The 23,724-nt window shown below is 53.9% G+C and overlaps 1 protein-coding gene across 1 annotated transcript in view; it reads right to left on the bottom strand.

Moving 5' to 3' along the window:
• Window positions 1–23,724, bottom strand: part of GLIS1 (GLIS family zinc finger 1) — a 92,575-nt gene that overhangs the window by 16,591 nt on the left and 52,260 nt on the right. The window contains exons 5-8 of the mRNA XM_039914641.1: window positions 11,998–12,159; window positions 6,326–6,436; window positions 3,602–3,734; window positions 168–327 (exon numbers count right to left, since the gene is read on the bottom strand). Coding sequence (XP_039770575.1) covers window positions 168–327; window positions 3,602–3,734; window positions 6,326–6,436; window positions 11,998–12,159 — 566 coding nt within the window. The remainder of the gene's footprint in view (window positions 1–167; window positions 328–3,601; window positions 3,735–6,325; window positions 6,437–11,997; window positions 12,160–23,724) is intronic.

The following is a 23,724-nucleotide window of genomic DNA, read 5'->3' as shown; positions in this document are numbered from 1 at the left end:
GACTTTGAAGGAAAAGCTATGAGATAAGACTGTAAGTCCTACGTGTGACAGGGACTGTGTCCAACCTGATTGTTTCATAACTACCCCAAGCGCTTAGTGCAGACCCTGGCACAGAGTAAGTGTTTAACAGGTACCATGAAAAAGGAGTGTTGGAATAGTCCACATACCCTTCGCTGGAGTTCTCTGCCACTGGCATAGTGGCCAGGTGGTGCTGGGAGCCCATCAAGATGGGGTCCAGGGGGTGATGTCTTGAGGAGACATCATGAGAGTTTGGCAGGAGCCCAGGGGATGGTCCATGGAGAGCCGGGCCGGAGATGGGATACAGGCCTGGGAGAGGTAAACAAAGTCAATTCTGCAAACACCTGTGAGCAGCCCTCAGGCCAGCGTGAACCCTCCACTGCAGCCCACTCTGAGTAACCGCCCAAGGATGTACAACCAAAGCCTCCATCTCCTAACCGAACTCTCCAGTGCCTGGACTGCCTTCACACTAGACAACCACGATTCCTTTCTCTTAACTGACTCCTTCGGAACCTGGGCGGGCTTCATTCTAGTCAACCAGAGCCCCTTTCCCTTAACTGACCTCTCCAGCACCTGGGCTGGCTTCACACTACACAACCACAGCCCCTTTCTCGTAACCGACCACTCCAGTGCCTGGTTTGGCTTCACACTAGGCAACCACAGTCCCTTTCTCTTATCCAACCACTCCAGGACCCAGCCAGCCTTCACACTGGGCAATCACACCTACTTCAGGTAGACTGAAGATGGGGTCTGGGGGTGGCTGTCACCTGCGTATCCACCTCTGGATCTTAAATCTGGTATCTGAGGGTTGGGGAGACCAGAGAGCTTTAGGTGACTCAGGTGAAGTGGAAGCCACACTGAATTTGGTCTTTTTGGAAGCATGACTTCAAGGGAGGAAAGTTCTCTCTGTTTCTTCAATCAATTGGAATGATTGAATGACTAATTGATTGGCCAGACCAAGATACATCAGGCTCTTCAGTGGATTTGGGGAAAACAAAGACGCATGTACACTTCTTTGCCTTCCCCAGTTGATCCTGACTCCTAGTCACGCTATTCTACCACTTCTGAGATTTCCTCTTTCTCATCTTCCTCGATAAAGAGCAGCATTTATTGGGTGCCTCCAGAGAGCAAAGCGCTAAGCTAAGCACTTGGGAGAGTACCACAGAAGTAAGACATATGACTCTAACTTCAATACTTAGGTAGATATAAATATCCTTATTTACTTGGAAATGTATTTGTGGAGTCAATAATTTATTCTATGCCATTCTTTTATGTAACAACCACATTTTCAGCTACATCTTCCTGCTTTCACCGTTGAAACTACTAGCACGGTCCAGGCACTCATCGTATTCCATCTTGACTACTACATCAGCCTTCTCGCGGGCCTCCCCGTCTCCTGTCTCTCCCCTCTCCAGAGTCCACTTCGCTCTTTTCTCTGGATCATTATTCTAAAGAATTATTCTATATACATCTCCCCGCTTTTCAAAAGCCAGTCATCTCATCATCAAGCAGAAACTCCTGCTCACCGGCGCTAAGGCCTTCAATCAGTTGTCTCCCATCTACTTATCCTCACTGTTCTCCCAGTGCATCCCCTCTTACAGGCTTCAGTCCTCACATGCCAACCTACTCACTGTGCCTTACTCTCACCTCTCTCACTGTCGACCTCTTGTTCACAAGCTCTCTCCTCTGGGAACCCCTTCCCCTGCACATCTGGTGGACCACTGCTCTCCTCAGCCTCAAAGCTCTTCTAAAATCACATCTCCGCCAAGAGACCTCCCTTGATTGTCTCATCTCCCCTCCCTATTTCCCCCCTACTCCACTGGCACCTGTGCCCTTGAGTCCACACCTCCTAAGCATTTCTCAAGCCTACCCCTACAGCACTTATGCACATATCTTTCAGATCTGTTTCTTCCACTTACCTGTAATTTATTTTAGTGTGTGTTTTCCCACCTAGACATAAGGTCCATGAGGCCGGGGATTGTGTCTACAAACACTATAGTCCTGTTTGAAGTGTTCACTATCGTGCTCTGCACACAGTAGACTGGAAACTCCTTCAGGGCAGGGATCATGTCCCCTGACTCTATCATACTCTCTCAAGTACTCAAAACAGAGCTCTGCAACACAGTAAACACTCTGTAAACACTATTATTTGTTAGATGACCGGGATTTGCTCCATTTTAGAAGGGTAGGGGGCTGGGGCAGGGACAGGGAGAAACAGGGAAAGAGAAGCAGCATGGCCTAGTGGATAGAGCATGGTCCTGGGAGTCAGAAAGACCTGAGTTCTTCTGCTCCTCCACTGATCTGCTGTGTGATCTTGGACAAGTCATTTCATTTCTCTGTGCCTCAGTTACCTCATCTATAAAATGAGAATTAAACTATGAGCCCCATATGGGACATGGACTATGTCCAATCTGAAAAACTTGTATCTACCCCAGCATTTAATATAGTGCCTGGCATATAGTAAGTGCTTAACAAATGCCACTGGGGAGAAAAATGGCAATGGAAGAGGAATAATAATAATAATAATAATGGCATTTGTTAATAAGCATTTACTATGTGCAAAGCACTGTTCTAAGCCCTGGTGAGGATACAAGGTGATCAGGTTGTCCCACGTGGGGCTCACAGTCTTAATGCCCATTTTTACAGATGAGGTAACTGAGACACAGAGAAGTTAAATATTTTGCCCAAAGTCACACAGCTGACAAGCGGCGGAGCTGGGATTTGAACCCATGACCTTTGACTCCCCAGCCCAGTCTTTCCTCTGAGCCACGAGATTTGGGAAAGGGGAAAGGGAGAAGGGACGGGAGGGAGGAGAAACAGCATGACCTAATGGATAGGGCAAGGCACTGGGATTCAGAAGGACCTGGGTCCTAATCCTGGCTCCGTCACTTGTCTGCTGTGTGATCTTGGGCAAGTCACTTAACTTCTCTGGGCCTGAGTTACCTAATCTGTAAAATGGGGACTAAGACTGTGAGCCCCATGTGGGACGGGGACTCTACCCAGACCGACAGCCTTGTATCTACTCCATTGCTTAGTGCAGTGCCCGGCACATAGTAAGTGCTGAACAAATACTATTTTAAAAAAAACAGGGTCAGAAGGGAAGCCCTCCAGGCTGCTGCTGGCCCTCCATCCATGACCCCAGCCCTCCCCCTCTGCCTTTTCCCACACACTAAAGTTTGGGGGAAATGGCAGAGGGTGTCAGCAGCCTCCTGGGGTGTAGGCAGACAGACCCTGAGTCACCACAGGATCCCCTCCTAGGCCTGCTCTCCTGTCAACTCACACCTCTTCACACATTGCCGACTTTGATTTGTAAAGTTGTGACATTCTTTCGATAGTATTTATTGAGCACTTACTGTGTGCAGAGCACTGTACTAAGACATCCATCCAAACACTAAAGGTTTTAACCTCTGGCTCTCACAGCTGCTCCCCAGTAGCAACTGGGGACCGTGGTGAGGAGCTGAATGACAATCATAGGATCCTCAGCAGCATGATGCCCATAGAGAGCATGGTGGAGGCCCATCTACTCTGGTACACTCTGGGGCTACTGGACCCCAGAAGCCAGAGAGTCATGAGGCCAGCTTACCAGTCAGCAGGTCATGGCCCGCGATCCGGACGCCTGGCCCATCCAGGCTGGGCACCGGTCCCGGTGGGAGGAGTTGCCGCAGCCCCAGGCCCCGGGTCAGCGCGTCAGGCTCCACGTCAGCTTGCGGCTGCAGCTGGAAGGTGAGCAAACAGAAGGGTCAGATCAAGGATGGCCACGGTGTCGTCCCGGACCTCTCGCTCTCTGCCTCTGGTGCCGGACCGGGATCCGGCTCCAGGTCCCCTCGCTGGGAACGTTAGAGAACCTGCCGAGGTCCAGCCCTCCCGGTTCGGATGAGAAAGGTTTGACATGGGCATCGGCCAGGATCATTCAGGCCATGAGCCCCTCTTCTTCCACAAGAGTGGGCTGGGAGCTTGGCCTTTTGAGGGAAGAGAAGCAGCCTGGCCTAGTGGATAGACCACAGGCCTGGGAGTCAAAAGGACCGGGGTTCTAATCCCAGCTCCACCACTTGTCTGCCATATAACTTGAGGCAAGTCGCTTCGCTTCTCCGTGCTTCAGTTATCTCATCTGTAAAATGGGGATTAAGAGGGTGAGCCCCATATGGGACAGAGGCTGTGTCCAACTCAATTTGCTTGTATTCACCCCCAACACTGAGTTCAGTACCTGACGCACAGTAAGTGCTTAACAAATACCACTATTATTATTATTATCATCATGGGCTCGGGGCCCTCTCCTGCAGACCCAGCCGAGCTGGTGGCAGTGGCAATCGGTCAAGCAGCCGGTGGACGGATCGAGGAGGGGCGATCTTCAGCCAGAGACCATGGTCAGCCCCAGGGTCCTGAGGTTCCTGAACCGGCCAGGAGCGCCCGCCCCAGCCCGCCTCCGCCCGCCTGGACCCCGGGCCCGGGTCCCAGGACGCCCGCGTGAGTCACGGGATGAGGCATCGCTGGAACGGCAGCTGTTTTCCATGTAAATTAACGTTCTGGCAGAAGGAGCTGAGGCATGTTTTCGCAAACCACAATGTCGATCGTATTAAAACCAGCAGGAGAGGAGAATTAAGAAAGAAAAGCATTTCTAATTCTCTTTTTAAACACGATGTCGTTGCCAAGCGATTGTCATGATACAATGCTCAGCTTTCACAGAAACATCCATCAGATTCTACGGCCATTAATAAAGGGTTATTGTTTGGAAGTTTACAGTTTTCTAGCCCCATCCTTTGAGCTCGACAGCCCGTCAGGCAGGGCCCAGGGACACCAGTCCAGTCGAGATTCAGACGCCCACCCACCCCCAGAACCCGACGGGGCAGGACAGGACAGATAAAAATCTGCACGTGCTGTGGCCAAAAGACCCAAATGACTAGATAGACCCTTCTCAGCCAATGCTGGGGGAGACTGACCTAGAATAAAGTACAGGGAGAGGGGCGCAACAGAATGTAAGGGTACGTCATAAGGTACGCCTTCTGAGGACCGCTGGCCGATTCCACGGCCCGTGCTCTCCCCTTCTCCGACCCGCCGGCCCGGCCCTGCAGGCGTAGACTCCAATCCTCCTCTCCCTGCTGTTCCCTGCTCCTTCTCCTCTTTCTCCTCGTCCTCATCCCCGTATCCTCCATCCCATCTCCCACCGTATTTGAAGTCCTCCCATCTCTCTCTGTTTGCCTCTTACTCCTTGCTCTCTGGGGCTGCCCACCCGGTCTTCCTCTTCTCTCCATCCTGACTTAATAATGTTGGTATTTGTTAAGCGCTTACTATGTGCAGAGCACTGTTCTAAGCGCTGGGGTAGGTACAGGGTAATCAGGTTGTCCCACATGAGGCTCACAGTTAATCCCCATTTTACAGATGAGGTAACTGAGGCACAGAGAAGTGAAGTGTACTTGATTCTATTTATCTTGATTCTATCTATCTTGATTCTATTTACTGCTATTGTTCTTGTCTGTCCATCTCCCCCGATTAGACTGTAAGCCCGTCAAAGGGCAGGGACTGTCTCTGTTACTGATTTGTACATTCCAAGCACTTAGTATACTGCTCTGCACATAGTAAGCGCTTGATAAATACGAATGAATGAATGAATGAATGAATGAATGAAAGTGACTTGCCCACAGTCACACAGCTGACAAGTGGCAGAGCTGGGATTCGAACCCATGACCTCTGACTCCCAAGCCTGGCCTCTTTCCACTGAGCCACGCTGCTTCTCTGCTGACTTCCTCCTGCTCCTGTTCCTGCTCCTCTTCCTTCTCCTCATTCTCCTTCTGCTCCTGCTCCTGTGGCTCCTCCACTCCGGTGTGTGCCTGGCTGGTTTCCGGTTTCACTCCCTGGCCGGAGGGCGAGGTCTGGTGGCTCTGCTCCAAGGGTCTCCAGCCTCACCCTGGCCGGGGGCTCGGGAAACTGCAGGTTTTCGTCCACCACCGAGGTTTGTTGAGCTGTCCCGGGAGCTGCCTGGAGCTGAACCTCTGGGTTGCCCACTTCTCTCTCCTCTCCCCTGCCCCCTCCAGCCCACATAGACCATGCTCGCCCAATGCTTATGGGCAACGCCCCCTGCTACTGCTGTTGCTGCTTCTGCAGCTACTGCTCCCAGTGTTTCTCCCACCACTACTCCTGCTGCCGTTGCTGCCGCCGCGGCTAATACCAGCCCTCCGGACCCCTTCAGCTCCAAAAGCCCCATAGACTGAGCCCTGGTTTTGAACAAGCACATCCAGCTCTGGGCTTTGGGAAGGTGGTCAATGGCTCCAACTGAGCCGGGGTAAGAGCTTCCACTGACCAGACAGTTTACCTTCTTGTGTATCTGCTGCTCCTTGGCCGAATGTGCCTTGACGTGCTTGCGGAGGGAGCTTGGGTCCGTGTAGCGTTTTGAGCACCCGGGGATCTGGCAGGCGTATGGTTTCTGTGTGGCGGGTGAGGGTGGGGGGGAAATGGTTAAAGGCCTCACCTGGCTTCGCACCCACCACCCTGCCGCCGGGCACTGGGAGCCAGGCACCCGAAAGCTTCAGTGCCCACAGCGGCGTTGGTGGCTCCCGAGGCTGCCGCCCCAGTGTTCCCCGGCCCGGTGGGGCTTGGAGCACCGCGGTGCTTAGGCTGGAGCCTGAGCGCTGAGCTCAGTCCCAGGTGGGCATAGTGGGCACTTCTGAGCTCTGAGTTGCATCCAAAACAGGCACAGTGGGCACATCTGCACTCTGAGTTCTGTCCAGGGCAGGTGCATCAGGCACATTTGAGCTCTGAACTCTGTCCCGGACAGGGGCATCAGGCACATCTGCTTTTAGCCCCATCGGGCCCAGGCTCAAGGGAAAACTCTGCATTGCACCCTCATTGGTGGGCCTGGATGAGACAGACTCCTCTGGGGCCCGAAGGTCCAGTAACAGATTTTGCAAACTCACCTGTCACCTGACCCTCCATCAGGGACTGCCCCGGGAACAAATGATTCATACCAGAGATTGAGAGGCTGGAGTCCAGTGTCCCCGACTAAACCCACCTCCCCGCCCCTCCTCGCCCTCCCTAGGCCCAAACTGGCCTGGGGGCCCGCACTCAGCTCAGACGGGACTCGCACACCCACTGTGTCCGTGTCAGGCTGGCAGGGTCCAGGGGCATCCAGGAGCCTGGAATGGGTACTCGCACACTTGCCATGTCTCCCTTCCCAGTGGCCCACCTTCCCCTTGGAGTCAGGGAAGAGGCTGCTTCCTGTCTCCCCAACCCCAGGGCCTGGGGAGCTACCTTGGTGGCAGAATTTCTCATGCTGGACCAGATATATATGTGTCAGGCTGAGCCCGGTCTGAACAATACACACGTGTGCACTCACACACACACATACACACAGAAAATCAGCACCTCCACATAGATTCAGAGGGCCATCCATGGAGAAGACCAGACAGGATCACATGTGTACAACCTCGGGGATACACAGGGACAAACTCATCCTCCGCAAGGAACACACACATGCTGTCACACCAACATGTAGGGAAACGCAGTACCTCCCCGGGGACGCGGGTGGAACGCTGGGCACAGGGAATGCTGAGAAGGGAGCATCCACTCATGGGCAAAGCTCAAACGCTCCCCTCCATCATGCCCCATTTATATTTTTATCCCAGTTTACACCAAGAAAGCAATAACCTTAGCTTCATTCACACAATATACAGTCATGCAAACAAACCTTAGATGTGACAAATCACATGCAAACTCAAATGCACGTATGCACACACACACACGCAGGCACACGTGTACCTGATATTATCCCCGACTCGTCTTTCTCATTTTACCTGCATATTCAATCTGTCACCAAATCCTGTCAGTTCTACCTTCATAGCATCTCTAGAATCTGCTCTTTCCTCTCCATCCAAACTGCTGCAAGCTGATCCAAGCACTTATTCTCTCCCGTCGTGACTACTGCGTCAGCCTCCTCATCGACTTGCCTGCCTCCTGTCTCTTCCCTCTCCAAGTTCATACTTAACTCTGCTGCCCAGATCATTTCTCTGATAGAGCCATCCAGTCTAAATGCCCCCACTGCTCAAAAACTTCCAGTGATTGCCCATCCATCTCCACATCAAACAGCAAATCCTTAGTACTGGTTTTAAGGCACTCAATCAGCTTGCTCCTTCCTTCCTACTTCACCGATTTCTTACTACGCCCAAGCCCACACACTTCGCCCCTCTAACGCCAATTCACTCTCTATACCTCAATCTTGTCTATCTCACTGTCGACCCTTCGCCCACATCCTCTTTGGATTGGAATTCTCACCCCCTTCATATAAGACGGTCCATTACTCTATCCTCCTTTAAATCCCCCCTAAAATCACATCTCCTCAAAGAGGCCTTTCCCAACTAAATGCTTATATCTCCTCCCTGCCCTCTCCACTGGGTCGCCTACGCCCTTGGCCATATATCCGTTAAGCACTTGGACCCCCACCACGGCTCCAAGGCACTCATGTCCGGAACCTCATACTCTATTATTTCCCCTATTCCTTATCTCTTTTAATGTCGGTCTCCCTCTGTAGACTCGAGCTCCCCGTGGGCTGGGATCACGTCTGCTAATTGTATTACACCTTACTCGCTCCAGGGTCGGTACAGTGCGCGGCACGCAGTAAGCACACGGTAAATACCAGGCATATGTGCTCCCTCAGCTTCTGGTACACCAACATCACTGAGGGCAGCTGCCCAAGGGACCAGCTCTCTCCCACCGGGATGACCAAGCTGCTTCTCCCTCCCGGTGGGTCTCAGACCTCACACACGGAAGCCCCCCGCAGACAGGCTCACACACAGCACAAATAGACACTGGCACCCACCCTGCATGCACGCACACACTCACACCGTGGCTAGGGGGCCAGGCCCCCGCAATCTCAAGGCCCCCAACCAACACCCCCAGTTCTGCCCAGGAACCCTTGCCCATCTGGGGAATCCCGCTCTCAGACCAGCCCCTGGCACAACATCTCGCCTTCCTGGGCCAGCCGGCCGGCCCAGAATTTGGGTTTTCCTGAGGGCACTAGCCCGTGAGGCTACGGCTGGGGGTCCTGGGAGGCCTCTGGGTGCCACAGCAGTTCCCTTTAGCCTCCTTCCCCTGTATCCCCTCCATTCCCTTCCTCTCCCCCACTTCTTTCTCCCTCCCTCCAGCTCCCTTTCCTTCATCAAGCTCCCTCATCCTCCTTTACCTGTCACTCCCTCTCACCATTGCCACCATCCCCTCTCCCCAGGACCCTTTCCCCTTAAAGAACTCCAGGACAGTTCAAGAGCTTCTTCTCTATGTAGGTGCAGCACCCCTCCCCACACGACCCCACCTGCAAAATCATAAAGTGGCGGGCAGGGCTGGCAGAGGAATTAGAGAGCAAGCAGGAAGCCAGCGAGGGAGAGGAGTAGGAGACCGGCTAGGGCAGCTAGAGAGGCCGTGGACCGACCCCGTCACTGACCCGTGGCCCGAGCTTGGCCTCGAGGGACGGGTTCTCCGGCCAGACCAGGAGGGCCATCCCCCTTCCGGCCTCCAAGCCCGATTGTCCGCGGCTGGGCCGTTCGGGCGGAGGTGCTCAGGATCCCACAGGGAGCGAGTGGGTGCGTGGGCAGGGGGTCGGAGCCCGGGACAGCCTCTCCCTCCGGGGGGGCCAAGCTGGGGATGCTGACTGCCCTCCCCACCTGCCTGACCCTGACCCCCATTTGGACCCTGACCCCTATCTTGCCCCTCGCCCCGATCCAGGACCTGATCCCTGTCTGACCCCAGATCCCTGTCCAGCCCCTGACCCTGGTCAGGCCCCTAACCCCTAACTCCCCACCCTGGGAGTGAGCTGGGGTGTCTTCCGGAGTAGGTCCAGTATTTTCAGCTCTCATGTGCTCCTCCATAACCCTGACCGCCCCCCACGAGCACGGCCCCCTGGGGGGCACTGGGTATTGTTCACATCTGGAGGGCCAGAGGAAGACCCCGACCAAGGCTCCTCATATGCGGACAAACATGTCCACACTGGGGGCGGGGGAGAGGGGAGCACAGCTCCATCACTCTGAACAGCTTCTCACAATGTCACTTGCTATGTTCTCCGAGAAAGCTATGGAGCCCACAGCTCTGCTCAAACCCTTGCCCCATCAAGTGCTCGCCTTCTTAGCTGCCTTATCTCAGCCATCCCATCCATCTCATCTTGCCTGTCTCATCCACCTCACTCACCTCTCTTGCCTCATCTCAGTCCTCCCATTCCTCTAGGATATAAGCTCGCTGCGGGCAGGGAACGTCTACCGACTCTGTTGTATTATATTCTCCCAAGTGCCTAGTACAGTGCTCTGTATATAGAAAGCACTCAATATATACCACTGATCATCTGTTTGATTGATCTAGCTCACTTCGCCCACCTCATCTCGCTTGGTTCATTCATCTCGTCTTGCCCCTTTCACCTGCCCCATCTCAGTCGCTCCACCCATCTCAACTAAATCACCTCATCTTAGTCATCCCACCTCGTCCAACTCACCTGACCCATCTCACTCGCCTCGATCGCCTTGTGCCCATCTGCTCGGTTAGGACCGGGACCCAGTTCTGTTCTCAGCGCGTGGCCTGAAGCCTCGGGGGCTGGGAGACCTCAGGAGCCAGGCCATTGGCAGCCCCGCCCACCCAGGGAAGAAGGCAGGCCTTCTCCCAACCCTTTCCCCCCACCGCAAACACCCCTGAGTCACAAGCTCCTCCAAATCCGCCCTGCCGATTGGCCGCCCCGGCCCAGGCCGGTCCCTCGGGAGCCGCCCGGCGGTGGAGGGATGTGGGACTGGGACTTGGGAGCTCGGAGAGTTAGGAAACAAAAGGGTACTCTACCTGTCTGCTGGTTATGGCATTGCCCAGTTTAAAGACACGGGAGAAAAAGGAGGAAAGAAAAGACAATAAATAGGCAAGTTAAGGTGTTTCTCTGCAATAGGGAAGCCGACACACACCCGCGCACACACAGACACGCACGCAGACCGGGCGAGTGATCGGTGTTCGCTTGGATTGTCCCTTCTCCTGAGCCGGGTGCAGGCTGACTGGCTACACCTGCTGAATGTGGGAGCTCGGGCCCCATGGGAGCTGGAGCCGGGACCAGAGGCAGAGCCAGATCCAGGGCTGGAGCAGGGAGCCGGAGGCGGAACCAGGAACCGAGAACCAGAACCGGGACGGGAGCAAGAGCCAGACCCAGACCCGGGAGCGGGCCCGAAGCTGAGAGCCACCAGCTGCTAGTCTGCACCAGGGGGCAGTCCAGGTTCCATCAATTAATGCAGCCACTGACCGCCTAGCTCGGCTGGGACGCCCCTCGCTAGGGTTGGTTTGGCTCCCGGCCTGCCTCATCACTGAGCGCACCACCCAGGGAGCCACATGTGCCATCTGCCCCACCAAGGGTTGGAGTTTGGGCCAGCCCAGGGGCTGGGGGAGGGTGCAAAGCCGGCCAGAGGAGAGCGGGCCTGGTGGTGAGCGGGGAGTGGTTCTCCAGTCCCCAGAACTTTCAGGCGCTGTGCCCAAGGGTTGCCAGCACACAACAAATGGTCCGAGGAAATGATTTTGCAGTACTGATGATGAGTGCAGGCTGGGTGCAGATTGGGAGCAGGCTGCGAAGCGGTCGGAGTTCGCTGCGGAGGCCTTAGGAGCAGGGGAAGCCCGGGGTTTCGAGCCTGAGTGGGGCAAGGAGGGGCTTGGTTCACCCCAGAGAAGCATTTTCAACCCCAGCTGTGGCCTCTAACCACTGACTTCAGTGGACTGGACCACCAGGACCTCTCCAATCCCGTGGGGGAGACCTGGGGGGTGCCCACCTGCTCTAGGAGCCCACCCATGTGCCATCTGGATTCAGAGAGGAAGGACCTGATCCCAGGTGACTCTGAGGCAGCTGGGAGAAGCCCACCTGCTCCATCCCCCTGCCTTCGGGCTGCACAGAATCCAGGTCCACCCTACTGCCTCCTGCTTTGAGTACCCTGAGATGTGACATCCCTCGCCCCTGCCCCCCACCCCGCCCCCCGCCGCTGCTGGGCTGACCGTGTCCAGGTGTGTCCGCTGGTGCTTGGCCCGGTCACTGGAGTTACTGAAGGCCTTGTGGCAGGCTGGGTGCTGGCACAGGTACGGCTTCTCCCCGGTGTGGCTGCGCAGGTGAATCTTCAGGTTCTCCAGCCGGGAGAACGCCTTATTGCACCCTTCAAACTGCCGGAGCCGGGGACGGGGAGAGAGAGAAGCAGAGTGACCCAATTCAGCCCGGCTCCATTCTGGAAAGGATTTTAACCCTGCTGGCGGCCTGAGCCCACCTAGACTCCCCCCAGGGCTCCGGGGAAGCTATGTCTAGAAGTTAAGGAGGCCGGCCTGGGAGCCTGGGAGCCAATCTTCTCTCCCCTGCTCTTAAATCCCAGGAGTCCCTGGGACACTGGTCTGAACACAAGGAGGCCTGGGAGCTCCAGGGACCTCCACCTCTACTCTTCTCCCTCCTCCTCCCTCCCCTCCTTCAAAATACTCCCAACACCCAAAAGATCTTGAAGGCCCCTGGGAGGAGGTCGGCCCAGCCCAGCCCAGCCCGGCTCCTCCCCACCCACTCCTGGCTCCTTCTCAGCCTCCTCAGCTCTCATGAAAGCAGCAGCCTTGGAAGCAGAGGCCCCAACCCTTGGCTGGCACCACTTGGCATGACTGGGATCCGGACAACATTCTGCCTTGGTCTCTTCCGTTGGCCACCCTGCCTTCTCGGGCGAAGTGGCAGGGTTCCCTGCCTCTTCCCCATTCCCCCAGAGGACTCAACGCTTCCCATGCCCCAACCCTACCATCAACTCCATTCTTTGGGAACTAGACACAGAATTCCTCAGAATGAATTTGGAAACCTAGAGGGTGTTGACAGTTGAGAAAAAGTGCGAAACCAGCAGTCCAAAGAAGCCAAGACCAGTAGGAATGTTGTTCCTGGCTCGGTCGGCCTGAAAGGCCATCTCCGACGACCATTAGGGTGGTGGAACCAGAACCCTTCTCGATATTCGCCCTCATGGTTAGGAGTGGACCCTCCTTGACTCTCCCCTTGACTCTCCCCTCTCCATCCCTGACTCTCCCCAGTGGCCCAGCACGTACCATCCAACACCCCTGACTCTCCCCTCTCCGATTCCCCCAGTGATGCAGCATGGACCTTCCTGCACCCCTGATTCTCTTCAAGATCCCACCTGAACGGATCACCAGTGTCCCCTATCCACCTTCCAGTGACACCTCAGGAGCCTTTCAGCAGCGCAATTGCTCCAGGTCCCTCCCCTCCCTGTGAACCCAGGGCACCCAGGTTCCTCACTCCCCATATGACCCCCAGACAAGTTTGACAGTGGAAGGGGATGGTGGCCTCATTTCCTCTCACACACAAGCCCCTTCCAGGTGGTCTTCCCTTAGTTCAGCCTCCTTCCTTTCAGAGGAGGATGCCACTGGCCCCAATTTCGACTCGAGCCACCCAGACGGGCCACCTCACTCACCCTGAGGTCCAAAGCGGTCTGAGGTCAAGTCCTGAACGGCCCAGCCTGGAAGCCGCAGCTGCCGCCATGCATCCGAAAGGGCTGATGTGCCCACAGCTTGTGGGGCTCCAGTGTGCGTCACGGGCCACCCGCTGACTGGCCCCGTTTTGGGCCAGGGATAGCCCAGTGTCCTCAGGAGAGTCCTGCCCCCAAAACATCCTCACCCCTCCTTGACATTTCTGGAATGTCCCCACTCATGGGGATACCTGGGAATTCAGTGCCCTCGGTCCCCAAAGGCTCAGGCTTCCAGAGGGCCGTGTTCTTTCCCAGGGACCTCAGAGAGAGGGCTGGGAGGGTCACTAGGCTGCAGGCTCAGGCCTGTGGGGACAGGGTGGGCCCTCACCTCTGACACCCACCCAGAAATCCTGCCTTGCCCTCATCTCTGGCTTGGGAACACCAGTTCTCCTTCATCAAAACTAAGGACCTGCAAATTTTATACAAATATAAAAGATAAAAATACAGGTGTATATATATATATATATATATACATATCTACATACACATTTTATATATCTAGTAATAATGATAATGGTAGAGAAGCAGCGTGGCTCAGTGGAAAGAGCACGGGCTTTGGAGTCAGAGGTCATGAGTTCGAATCCCGGCTCTGCCACTTGTCAGCTGTGTGACTGTGGGCAAGTCACTTAACTTTTCTGGGCCTCAGTTACCTCATCTGTAAAATAGGGATTAAGACTGTGAGCCCCATGTGGGACAACCTGATTCCCCTATGTCTACCCCAGCGCTTAGAACAGTGCTCTGCACATAGTAAGCGCTTAACAAATACCAACATTATTAACTATTATTATTATTATTATTATTATTAAGTGCATACTATGTGCCAAGCATTGTTCTAAGCACTGGGGTAGAAACAAGCTAATCAGGTTGGACACTGCCCCAGTCCCACATGGGACTCACATTTTCAATCCCCATTTTATAGCTGAGGTAACTGAGGCACAGTGAAGTTAAGTGACTTGTCCAAGGTCACAGCATGCAGGTGGCAGAGGCAGAATTAGAACCCACGACCTCTGATATATCTAAATCTATCTATACACATACACACACACACACACAGAAAGGAAGATCATACATATACAGAGAAAAGAAGACCAGAGACAGGGACCGGAGACCAGAGGTGAGAAGCTGTGATCAGAGGTAGAGGACAGAGACAGAGTCAGGGAACATAGACAGAGGTACAGAAAGACACAGAAAGACAAACAGAGAGTAATGAATTTATCATTGGCACATTTCAATCTTCAGGAACATAAACTTCTTGTCAGAACTGAAGCTCACTGTGGCCCTAGTCCCCTGTTTCTGGGCCCAGTCCCCCTGGACACAGCCCCCCAGTTCTGGACAGAGACCCCCGACTCTGAACCCAGCCCCCCTGCTTCTGGACACAGCCCCCTGCTTTGGTTTATTTCGAGGCAAAGCTGCAGCTGTTTTTCAAGGTCATAACAGTTCTTATTTCCAGATGTTCTGCCTGTTCAATACATCAAATCCAGAAGGAAATCCTGGTTTTGGTAGTAAATAAAACAAGAGACGCCAAACTCATTCTCCTCCAATGGCCTGAAGTCAAGTAAATATTCAACCCCAAGTAAATAGTGGCCACTCTAGGCTTGATGGTGGCATTTTCTGTTTCCGTGAAGCTCCTCCCTCTGTTCCTTCCACAGCAGTGAAAATAGTCATGTTTGGGAGAGGCTGGGGAAAAGACGGAGAGAGGAGGGAGTTGGGCCCAAAGAGAGGAGGGGGAAGCGGGATGGGACCGTGAGAAAGGGAAGTGGGGGACAAGGCAGACACCTGAAGATCAGAATCCTCCCTGCCCCAGTTCTCACTGCCATTCTTGGGTGAAACCTTCGCCTTCTGCCTCCTCCTCCTTTTCCCCAGTGCTCTAGTACCTCCACCTCCTTCCCAGCAGATCTCCTGCTCTCGACCTCTATCCCCTCTGTCCTTATCTGTGGCCCCTACTCTCCTCTCTCAAACACCCTTGCTCCCACCCTCCTGCCCTTCCTGACCACTGTCCTCCACCTCTCCCTCTCAGACGGCTCCTTCCCCCTCCTCCCTCACACCCGATCAAGTCTCCCTTTAGAAGACAGCCTTCTTTGGATCTCTCTCCTCCCTCCAGCTACCACCCACATCTCTCTCCTCCCCATCCTGTCCAAACTCCTTGAAAGTGTTTCTACACCCGTTGCCCCCACCTTCTCTCTTCTTCAAAGTCAAGTTCGACGGGCTCCACTCATTCATTCATTCAAAGGTATTTATTTAGCACTTACTGTGTGGAGCGTACTGTACTAAGTGCTTGGGAAAGTACAATACCACAATAAATGATGACATTCCCTGCCCACAGTGAGCTCACATTCTCCTAGTCCTCCTCGACCTTGACCACCTCTGGGCCAGTTCCAATCCTTTCCTCCTCCAAAGTCCCTCCCTCCCCACCCTCCCCCATTAGAGCTCGCTGGGCCTCAATCTCATCCTTCTAGCTGTTGACCCCTTAAGCTTGTTGTGGGCAGGGAATGCGTCTGTTATATTATTATATAGTACTCTCCCAAGCACTTAGTACAGTTAGGGAAGCAGGGTGGTTCAGTGGAAAGAGCCCGGGGTTGGGAGTCAGAGGTCATGGGTTCGAATCCCGGCTCCGCCACTTGTCAGCTGTGTGACTGTGGGCAAGTCACTTAACCTCTCTGTGCCTCGGTTACCTCATCTGTAAAATGGGGATGAAGATTGTGAGGCTAACGTGGGACAACCTGATTACCCTGTATCTACCCCAGCGCTTAGAACAGTGCTCTGCACATAGTAAGCGCTTAACAAATACCAACATAATTATTACTATTATTATTACAGTGTTCTGCATACAGTTAGAGCTCATGATTGACTGACCATGTCCTCCCTGTGGCCTGACGCTCTCTTTTTGTATGATATTTGTAAAGCGCTTATTGTGTCAGACATTGTTCTAAGGGTTGGAGTAGATGCAAGTTATTCAGGTTAAAGCCCCTGTCCCACATGGGGCTCACAATCTAAGTAGGAGGAAAAACTGGTACTGAATCCTTGTTTTATGGATGAGTAAACCGAGACACAGACAAGTGAAGGTGAAAGGTCACACAGCAACCAAGTGGCAGGGAAGGCATTAGAATCCAGGTCCCCTGTCATCCAGGGCTGGGCTTTTTCCACTGGGCTTCGCTGCTTCCCTCCCCCTTCATATCAGAGAGACCAGCGGTTTTCCCAGCTCCACAGCCCTCCTGAAATCACAACTCCTCCAAGAGGCCTTTCCCGCCTAAGCCCTCACGTTCTCACCCTATTGACTCTCCCCAGTGTGTCTTCTCTGCACTTGAACCTGGACTTACGTTCTCTCCCCGGCTCTTACAGCCCTTATGCCCACAGCCTTACACTCTGCCGCTTAACCCACCTGTATTTTTTTTTGTAATGTTTGCCTCCCCCTCTAGATTGTGAGTTCCTCGTGGGCAGGGATCGTGTCTACCAGCTGTATGGTATTGTCCCCTCCCAGGCATTTAGTCCATGGCTCTGCACACGGTAAACGCTCAAGCAATCTCACTGATTGATACAGTGTAAATTCCCTGAGGGCAGGGTTGTGGGAACTTCCATCTTCTACTTTAGTGGCATGCTGCCAATTGAGTAGTACAGAGTTCTGCGGGCAGCAGGTGCATCTTCACTAATGAAGACGATAACGAAGATGACGATCGTGACAATAAAGGAGGACTATCAAGGCAGAGTAAACCTCGGTCCCAGCCCTGGGGAAGCTGCATCCAAAGGGGGACAGAGCAAACACACAAAGTTCTGAAGCACAATAAGAGGTGAGGGCGAAGGGCAGGTCCCCTCACTCCACTGGTTTGCCGAAACAGGGCCCGGGGGCTGGCGGAGAAGCAGGGCGGGGCAGGGCCAGGGCTGGGAGACGGTGGAGTCAGTGGGGGCCGGCCAGGCAGTAGGTGAGGGAGGAGGAATTCCTGCTCCCCATTTACAGATAGGAAAGTTGAGCTGTAGAGTCAAGGGGAGAAAAATGAGGAAGGAGATAAGGGAGAGGGGAGAAGGGAGGGAGTTAGGAAAGAGGGACATGAAGGATGGGGAGGATAGGAGGAGGAGCAGGTCTGGGCCGGGAGCTTTGCGTGGAAGAGAGGGAATCATGCGGGGAGAGAGAAGAGTGGGGCAGGAGCCCCGTTCTCCCCCAGCGGGTTGGCAGGTCCCAGGGTCCACACCGCCAACAGCCTCCACGGGCTTAACCGGTTAACCCTGTCGTTGGGGGACGGGCCGAGCGACTCGCCTTGGCTACACCCTCAGCTGGCAATGAGGTTTTGTTCCGAATGATTTTGGTCTCGATACCATCGGTCGACAGGGGCACAGCCAACTCCCTGGCCCAGGTAGATGGCAGCTGGAGTTTCAGGAGAGTGGACACTCGCCTGCCCCTCTGCCCGCCCATCTCCTTTCCAACTCAGTGGCTCGAATTTGCTCCCTGCCTTCAACCTCTCCACATTTTCTGCTGCAAATCAGCGGGGAGCTTCCGGCTCCCAACCCCATAACACGACCTCCAAGCTCCAAACCCCATAACGAGACCTCCAAGCCCCAAACCCCAAACCTCAGACCCCAAACCCCAGTCCATGAACTGTAAACCACACACTCCCAAACCTCAGACCTCGATCCCCATACCCCAGCCTACTATCCATGAACTCCAAACACTGGACTTCAGGCCTCCAAATCCCATAGCCCAACCACCTAACTCTAAACCTCAGAGCAGTTCCCTGATCTTTGAGGCTTGAACCCCAACTCCCAGACCCCAAACCCCATAATCACAAACTCCAGGCCCCAAATGCTGTAAAACCAACCTCCAAACCTCAAACCTCACACCCTGAATCCTGTACCACAAACCCCAAACTCCAGTCCTTAGACCCCAATCTCTGAAACCCAAACTCCAGACTCCAAACTCCATTCCCTGATCTCTGAATCTTGTGCCCCAGGCAACAAATAAAAACAATAATAACTGTGGTATTTGTTAAGCACTACTATGTGCCAGGCACGGTACTAAGCTCTGGGATGCATACAAGCAAATTGGGTTGGACACAGTTCCTGTCCCACGTGGGCGTAACGGTCTCGATCCCCATTTTACAGATGAGGTAACCGAGGCCCAGAGAAGTCAAGTGACTTGCTCAAGGTCACACAGTGGGTGACGGAGCTGGAATTGGAACCCAGGTCCGTGTTCTATCCACTAGTCCATGCTGCAAATCCCGTTGACCTCCAAAGCTCAATCCACGAACCCTGGACCCCAAAAACCATACCCCAATCTCCAAATCCTAAACTCGGACCCTCAACCCCATACCCTGACCTCTGAACACTGAACCCCAGACCCCAACCTCCAAACTCTGAATCCCAACCCCTGACCTCCAAGCCTTGAACCTCGAACTCCAGCTGGCACAGTCTGGCCCCGCGTGACGGGGCTGCGACTCCCGTTCCTCCCTTCCTGCCTCTCTCCCTCCCTCCCTCCCTCCCTCTGGTGTTAATTGGAAACACGGTCGCTCGCTCTGCAGGACTGCGGCCACGGCTACAGGACCCGCTTGCTTTTCACCATTTATTTCCCTTTTACCCAAACAATCTAATGGGATAAACCTAATTGCCTAAACTGTTTTTCTTTGCTTCCTTTTTGAAGCACAAATGCACCTGAGCAGGGCAGCACAGCCAGAGACAGGAGTTCCAGACCGGACGTCCCACTCCACTGTAGCCACCGCCGCCCTTCATCTCAGGGAACACTGGCCTTGTCTGGGGGCTGGTCTGCCTGAGGTGGGGGCTCCGGTTGTCCGGGAGTCTGACTTGTCAGGAGTCCGGTCTGGGGTGGCCCATCAGCGGGGTGGGGGTTGGTTTTCTGGGGATCGAGACCCTTAGGAACACACGGTCCAGCCCAGGCACCCGGACCAGGCCGAGCAGCACTTGGACCAGGCAGAGTGGCATCCAAACCAGGCGTAGTGGCACCCAAGGCTTGCTCTGGGTGGGGTTGGGGATGGCCGGAGGAACATGGGGCCGTGGCAAAGGCCCCTAGTGCCCCCCTTGACAGCACATGGTGCCACCAACGGTCAGCAACCTGCCTTTTACTGAAGGTCCGGAAAAGGGAGGGTGCAGGACTACGCCCACAGATGGGAGATTTCACATGTGCTCCTATGGGCTTCACACTCTGGGGGAGAGTGCTGGTGTGGGCCAGAAGAAGATGGAGTGGAGCTCAGTGGAATGAGCACGGGCTTGTGAGTCAGAGGTCGTGGGTTCTAATCCCGGCTCTGCCATTTGTCAGCTGTGTGACTCTGGGCAAGTCACTTAACTTCTCTGTGGCTCAGTTACCTCATCTATAAAATGGGGATTAAGACTGTGAGCCCCACATGGGACAACCTGATTACCTTGTATCTACCCCAGCCCTTAGTACAGTGCTTGGCATAAAGTAAGCACTTACATATCATCATCATTATTATTATTATTAGTGGATAGACCTCGGGCCTGGGAGCCAGAGGCCCTGGGTTCTAATCCCACCTCCGCCACTTACCTGCTGTGTGACCTTGGACAAATCACTTAACTTCTCTGTGCCTTGATTTCTTCTTCTGTAAAATGGGGATTTAATGCGTGTTCTTAATAATTATGGTACTTGCTAAGCACTTACTATTGCCAAGCACTGTTTTAAGCGCTGGGGTGGATACAAGTCAATCAGGTTGGACACAGTCCCCGTCCCACATAGGGCCCAAACTCTTAATCCCCATTTTACAGATGAGGCAACTGAGGCCCAGAGAAGTTAAGTGACTTGCCCAACATCATAAAGCAGGCATGTGGCAGAGCCAAGATTAGAACCCAGATCCTTCTGACTCCCAGGACCATGCTTTACCCACCAAGTCATGTGCTTCTTCATTTTACTTAGTCCTATCCCACCTGGGGCTCTCAGTCTCACACACACAGTGCCACCAGCAATCACATATACTCACACACACCCCCTCAGACACACACACACAAACACAGACTCATACTCTCACCCACCCATGCACATGCAGACCCAGAGATGCGTATCATCACACACCCACGTACATTCACAAAATTCTTTCTCTCTCCCATCCTAATCCCTGATAAAACAGCTTCCCTGCTTGGATTCCTGTTATTAGTATTATTATCATTATTATTTAGAGACCCAGGTTCTAGTCCCTGCTCTGGCCCTGGCCCGTTCCAGAACTCGGTTTCCTCCTCTGTTAAATGGGCATAAAATCCCTGCCCTCCCTCCCTCGTTCCATGCCTCTTTCCCTCCGTCTCTCCATGGGAGGACAGGGACCGTGTTTGAGCTGATTCTCTTCTGTCGATCCCAGCACTGAACACGGCACTTGGAGAGAATAAGAGCTGAAACGATCCCATAACGAACTAACCGAAAAGCATCATGGAAATCCCTACTAGCAAACCCATTTCGGCTCCTCCCCCTGTCCCTCTCCCCTTCCCCCAGTTTCATCCTAGAACCCCTTTCTCCCACAATGAACTAGATCTCAGAACGACAGATCCCTTCTCAAACCCGCTGGGCCTGGGCCGGGCTCAGGGTCCCAGGGTCAGGACAAGCATGGAGGGTGAACCTCATACGTTCAAGCACTGTACAGAAGGAAAAAAATGTAACAACAGCAAAAAAAATCATGACTGATTAACGGAGTGAGGCTTCTTGAAAGCCCCCAAACCCCACATGTGTGGCACGTTACGAAAGAAGATGAAAATAAAGGAAAAAATATCCAGGGAACCGTGAAGTCTCAAAACATCTGGAGTTTTATAGGAACAAGCAGGAAAAAATCAAAACATAATTGAAAAAAGTCCACTGCAATACATTACTGTACAATAAAGCTTAATAGAATTGAAAGGATGGGAGATGAAAGGGAAGAGAGGAGAAAAGAAATAAAAGGAGCTAGGAAAAGGATTCTTCTCTTTAAAGATTCCATTTGGGGCTTGATTCAACCCTAAAGCTCTGCTTGTGTAAATGATGAACTGGAGCTGGTCTCCAGGGACTGGCGGGGAAAGGAAAAGACGCCTGGACCCCTGGCCCCGGCCCCGACCCCAACCTCCCAGCCCCCCAACCCCTGGTCTCGGTTCCTGGCCCAAACCCTCAAAAGCACACCATGATCAATCAACCAGCGGTATTTATCAAGCACTTACTATATGCAGAGCACTGTACTAAGTGCTTGGGCGCGTAAAATATATCAGAATCGGCGGACACGTTCCCTGCCCATACCACTGATTGGCTTATCGATAAGTTCACCGTGGACAGAGTGAACAACTCTGGTCCTCTCCCAAGGGCTTAGTACAGTGCTTTGCACACCATAACCGTTCAATCAACACCACTTATTAATCGATTGTGTTTGAGGGTCTGTGCCTGTTATGGGTGGTGTAGGTGTGTTGCTTTTGTGTGTTTGCACATGTGGATACTTGAACAATTACTCTTCTCTGAAGACACGGGTTCAGGGCCCCAACTCTTGAGAATGCGGGGAAATAATCCTCAATCCAGTCCCTCCCTGCTAGTAGCAAATTCTCCTGCAGGGTTCCCCCGGGGAGCAAGGGCAGGTGAGGCGGGGAAAAGGAAGGAGGGCAAGAAAAGGGACAGGGGAGAACTGCCCTGCCTACAGCTTTGACCTAACTTTCGTTTCTCAACAAACAACTAACTCATTGAAGGGCAAAACATATCGAATTACGATGGCCTGGCGGCTTGTTCTGGGTCAGCTTTTCGTTAAAATATTTTAACTTACATTACAACAATTATCCGGATGGCAGAGACTAACGCAATCTTGTCGTCTCTCTTTTTCCAAGACCATTTTTTTTTCCATCTTTCCCCCTCTACCAACTTTCACTGGCCAAACAGCCAGAAGTCAACCCCTCGAGACAAGGCTTGGGCGAAGACCCCACGGCCCCACCCTGCGAGGGAAGGCTGATTGCTGGCCCTGTCCCGAGTTCCCGCCCAGAGCTCCTGCCCCGAGCTCCCACCCCTAGGCTGGCCGCCATCCGGCACCCACCATGTGACCCTGAGAACGGCCCTGCCAGGGCCACGCCAGCCCAGGGTCCGGACGGTCAGGGGAAAGATCATGGGGCTGCAGGCTGGGGCTCCAGGATGCCTGACTCCACCCCACTTGCTCCCCATCTTCCAGCCCCCCACCATCCAGCGACAGTCACCCGGAGAGTAGGGGAGAAGGGGGTGCAGCAGGGGAGAGAGGGAGACAGAGTCAAAACATCTCTGAGGCCCTACAGGCAGCCCCTCTCTGACTCTCCAACTGCCTCCCGGAAGCCCGGTGGTGTAACGCGGACATGGCACGGATGTGGGGTGGACATGACATGGGACATGGAGCAGCTGTGGTGTGCATATGGTGTGGACATAGGGTGGACGAGGTGTAGACGTGGCATGGAAATGGTGCAGATATGGCACAGACCCAGCACGGACATGATACGGATACGGTGAGAACATGGAGGAGACACTGCCGGGACATGGAGAGGGCAGGGTATGGACATAGAGAAGACAGGGCGTGGACAGGGTGGCGAATCTGCATTTTTGCAGGCAGCATGACGAGGTTGAGCAGGCCCGATCCAAACATAATCCGTCTTCCCCGAGCGGCTCCATTTACATTCCGCCACCGTCGATCACGGCGAGGGGCTGTGTCCTGGCGGGTGGGGGGAACGCTGTCCTAATTCATTTCTGGGCAAAGAAAAGCCTCTTGTCCTCCAACAGCCGGACCCATTTTGGAAAAACATCCCATTAAAAGAATTAAGGTGAAGTTCAGTGCTTTTCAAAATCAACCGAGTTTCCCGAGTTGTTCGAGTTTCCCCGAATCATGATTTATTGCTCACTCAATCGAAGCCGCGTACAGAAATCAGGCAATAATGAGGGAAATTAGAGCCGCCTCCACAGCCTTCAGCCCCACACACCCACGACCCGTTAGACAGGCCAACAAATTCTCTGTCCCTGTCCGAACCAGCCTGTCCCCGGGAGACGACTCCCTGGTTCTGGTCGGTGGGGATGGGGCCCTGGTGGGGCTCCCCCCGGCTTCTTTAGTGAGTTTGTCATGAGGGCAGGAACATATGACAATCCCAGCCTCTCCATCAGGACCACCAGTGTTGACTGAGCACCCCCTGGGTGCACAGCCTTGGGCTGGACACCTCCTGTGGGCTCAGTGTTGTACCAGGTACGCACACTCTGAGCACGGAGTGACTTCTGCTTGCAGAGCACTGTACTGGGCACCTCCTGTCTGCAGAATGCTGGACTGGGTGT

This window comes from Ornithorhynchus anatinus, chromosome 18 (genome assembly GCF_004115215.2).
Source record: "Ornithorhynchus anatinus isolate Pmale09 chromosome 18, mOrnAna1.pri.v4, whole genome shotgun sequence".
NCBI lineage: Eukaryota > Metazoa > Chordata > Mammalia > Monotremata > Ornithorhynchidae > Ornithorhynchus > Ornithorhynchus anatinus.
Note: the sequence above shows the minus strand (reverse complement) of the source record. Positions and strands in the feature narration are given on the sequence as shown.